This window comes from Triticum dicoccoides, chromosome 1A (genome assembly GCF_002162155.2).
Source record: "Triticum dicoccoides isolate Atlit2015 ecotype Zavitan chromosome 1A, WEW_v2.0, whole genome shotgun sequence".
Lineage (NCBI taxonomy): Eukaryota > Viridiplantae > Streptophyta > Magnoliopsida > Poales > Poaceae > Triticum > Triticum dicoccoides.
The window spans coordinates 571,607,455-571,611,478 of record NC_041380.1 but is presented as its reverse complement, the minus strand read 5'-3'; the positions used below and the strand labels follow the sequence as shown (position 1 = coordinate 571,611,478).

Genomic DNA, 4,024 nt, shown 5'->3' with positions numbered 1-4,024 from the left:
GCAGCTGGAAGCGCCACGCCACTTCCGCCGCCGCCACGGAGCACTCACGCGCGCTCCGGGACGCTCACCCCCGCAGGACGCGCACCACCTGTTCGACGAATCGCCGCGGCATGTCACTCCGGTCCAGGAGCGCCCCCCCGAAACAACCTTCTCCCTGCACTCTCCCGGCGGGCCCCAGGTGGAATCCATCCCAAGAAGAACCCCTCCTTGGCGGCGCACCTTCTTGCCGGAACTCTTCTCGGCTGCCTAGGTCGCCATGCCGCTGCTGGCACCGCCATGGCAAGTCCTCTCCATGCACTGCCAGGCTACACCTTCTAATCCGCTTGGTCATGCTAATTGATGGTATTGTGGTTCAGCGAGAGAAACCACATATGTGCAATTTTACTTTCACGCCAATTTGCCCATGCTTTTACATCGACTCGCTACTTTTCTTTTTTCTTTTTGCAATCGTCAAGCGGCTGAGTTTGATTAGCGTGAAAAATGGGCATGTCAAGGCCCCGGCAAATAACACACAGTAGTTTTTTTAGGATAATAACAAATAGTGTACATGGTACGCTCATTTTATCCTGATTGTATTCTTTGTCGACTATTTTGCAATCACCATGCCACTTTTTTAGTTATATGTATTTCATTTTTGCGTTGGGAAGAATGTGAGTTGAACTTCAGCAACTTATAAATTGGTCCCATTGTACATTCGAAATGGTCATCCATTGGAAGTACCCAAGCAGGATGGTGAAAACTTGCTACCATATCTGTATATACAATTAAGGTTTTGTTACAAGCTGCTGGTCGTTAAGTTGTTTGTTGGGGAAGAGTAAGACGCTGAAGTGACATCTCAGTTTACTTGTACAGAATACTTGTTCAGTAAGGATTTTAACGAATAGTTAATTTCAGGTCTAAGCGAATATACACTTCTATATGTGCAGGGCCTTTTTTTATGTATCTCTTTTTGTGGGTTGAAGTGAATAAGTATGAAGATGTAGACCATTTTATTCTGGACATCCGTTTTAGCCATTGTACGCTGTTGCTCCTATATTTACTTAGCCATTCTTACCATGCCTGTTTAAATATGTTCTCTGCACGATGCAACAATACAGTCATTTAATTCATTTTCTTCCTTTCTTGGGATATAGCTTTTTGTTGATAAGTCTTGCAGCTTGTTACCCATTGATTGTGTTGATTGTTCAGCATTGTTAGTTGTTAAGGCTTACTATTTTACTGATTGTGGTTGCAGCACCCACCTATTATTGACAAGGGATCATCTAGAATATCACTAGCTAAAACCTTCATCTGATCTCACTAAGCAAGAATCTGAGGCAACTCTTCATGGCTGAAACCATGCATCTTTCGGTGGTAAAACTGGTAGTGCATTACATCTTCTGCAAGCAAGACATGTATTTTCTTGAGACCATAATAGATCCAGTGTTTGATTTTGCTATATGATGTCAGATAGTCTGATCACAAGTCGGCTCACGTCTTGTTCACCTCTCTTGATCTTCTTGGAGTCGTCGTGACCAAGTGAAGTACGTATTTAATACTCGTGCCTAGCCCTAGATATTGCTACAAGGCCAAATAGAAAGTGTTCTCTACAACTATATATACTGATCCCTGTTATAGCTAGTATAAACATATCTGGTTGCCAATGCTCTTATTCTATCATCTAAAAAAATACTCTTGTTCTGTACAGGGTAAGCTGTGGTGATGCCAGTTGAGAGGTTGTGAATGAACAAGCTTTTTCCCCTGCCTGAAAGGTTGTATGTTTACCATGAGGAGGGAATATTATGCATTTGCATCTGCTTACCTACCATCTGAAAGTAAGATCCTCGTAGTGAGGCCTTGCTCATGGTCAGCTTTTCCTCTTATTTTTAACCCTGTGGAAGAGGCATAATTTAATTCTGGTGATTTCAGAGCTGCTGCTGAAAGTGTTCTTGGTAACACCTGCCCTTCCCCATGTTTACTTACAGTTGCAAATACAATACGTGTGCCTACACCGAAGATCAGCATCAGGCCAAAAGGCTGTTAGTACCTTAGACTCGCTTTAAATCTTTGCCATATAATATAATTTGACTAGAAGGCTGAAAGACGGCTGAAGAGTGGAATTATTTTCTTCTAATACGATCACGCCAACACAAAAATGATGATATCATATTGTGTTGTGTCCCCCTAGATCATTTTGTTTGTTCAGGTTCTGTCAAGTTTATGAACACAAAACTGCTTGCATGTGTATTTCATAAGATTATTGTTCCAAGATTAAATGTTTGGGCGCAGCATGTATGTATTCTTTTGGCTAAATATGGTGGGTGCTTTTCTTTTCGATTGTGTGGCAGGTGTTGGGGTGCCCTCTGTTGGCTATCCTGTTGGTTAGGTTTTCCCCTGTAGTTGAACCTGACTAAGTTATTTGCCATAGTTTTTTTTTGGCTGATGAGAAGGCGTATCACTATGATTTCAATTTTGAAGTTTCAATACTCCTTTTTACGTCTCATTTTCTTGCCGAATATTTTTTATTTACACTGAAAACGGTTGCTTCTTAACTATGAAGCATGATAGCCATCATTTTCCATGTGCTGCTGCTGATTACTTATTCAACTCTCCTTTTTGGTTCTAAACTTATGTCTAGGATGACTAGGCTGATGTAACCGAGTACAAGTTTCAACGCTACGAGTTAGGCACTTGCACTTACATTTCTAAAACAAGTCATGGAAATGCAACCTCTTGACACTCTTAATTTTGTGCATATACTTGGTCCTGCTTGAGTCAACCTGTCAGTAATTATGTGTGTTTTCTTTCTGATATTGAATTCATGTTCTCTTACTTATTGGCTAGCCAAATTGACTTTGGCATCTAGCTTACATGCAGCTCATTCTTTGTGCAACTAGTCACTTACTTATCAGCAAAGACTACTAGTCAAATTCTTTTGACCCGCTATACCGTCATACTACATGCATTTTTCACCTTCTTCTTTGCTCTTCATAGCTGCATCCATGCAGCTTTACTGCCTAGGATATTTCTTGCCAGCATGCAGGCACGATTAATGTTAACAACTAGTACTACTTGTAGCAATATTAGAACTAACAAATAGTGAACTACAAATAAGCAAAAAACTTTAACAGGTACAGGGTAACCATCAAACAAATGGCGCAGCGAAGCGTGCTTACGCTTCTAGGTATATGATCATATCTCCAACCATATTATATAAATTTGAGGCAATTTTGAATAAGAACACGAAAAAATTTGTCGTTGAAATCAGAATCATATATTGGTATATCAAGCCCCTAAGTGCTACAAAGATTAACTAATCTACAGACATGCAGGCGCACATTGACCACAAAAATTCTATATATCTTTTCCCTAGAAATACCAAACATGGCTACTAGCTAGATTCTTATTTTCACCATGTGCTTAGTATCCTATAAATTTAAACGACAGTACTTTCCATGGCTGAGCTGTTGACCCAGGCACACCCCATACAAGCACTTGATACCTGCCGACCTTATTATTCTCATCTGCAGCTTTTATCTCAAGAAAGTAGTTGTTGCCAATTCCCGAAGGCTGCATGCTCACATACAACACATCGACAAGGGTCATCTCCTTCTTGTATACCAACTTGTGCATTAATACCGCAAAGCGTGCGATTTGCCAGTACAAAGTGTCACGGAAGTTATGAACTTGCACCCATCCATTAGTACCAGTAGGGGGACCAGGTGGTGACGTTGTTGCTGAAGGACTAGGTGGTGGTGGTGTCGGTGCCGGCGGCGGTGGTTGGTTAGCTTGGTACGTTGGAGGTGTGGCAGGTGGACTTAATGGTGATGATGGCGATGGTGGAGGAGGTTGCTCATTAGTCGGGGACATTGGAGGTGTTGCAGGAAGGCTGGATGGAGGTGGTGTTGGAACGGATGGAGGATTCAATGGAGGCGGTGGCGGTTGATAGTTAGGTTCGTAACTTGGAGGTGTAACAGGGGAACTATATGGAGGTGTTTGTGGGGTGGCTGGAGCTAGTGGTGGGGGGCTAGATGATGGCGGTGGT

General features: G+C 42.2%; 1 protein-coding gene and 1 long non-coding RNA gene across 2 annotated transcripts in view; one reads left to right on the top strand and one right to left on the bottom strand.

The window, feature by feature from the left end:
- The first annotated feature begins 1,118 nt into the window (after positions 1 to 1,118).
- On the top strand, positions 1,119 to 3,415 carry LOC119291574. The gene is made up of 4 exons (XR_005142527.1): positions 1,119 to 1,362; positions 1,450 to 1,523; positions 1,688 to 1,814; positions 1,909 to 3,415. It is a non-coding gene; the product is annotated as an uncharacterized LOC119291574 (long non-coding RNA).
- Positions 3,416 to 3,499: 84 nt separating this feature from the next.
- The window catches only part of LOC119355734 (extensin-like), a gene marked incomplete at its 5' end in the record, with an annotated part of 2,063 nt that continues 1,538 nt past the window's right edge, over positions 3,500 to 4,024 (bottom strand). Inside the window, one exon of the mRNA XM_037622590.1 lies at positions 3,500 to 3,503. Coding sequence (XP_037478487.1) covers positions 3,500 to 3,503 — 4 coding nt within the window. The remainder of the gene's footprint in view (positions 3,504 to 4,024) is intronic.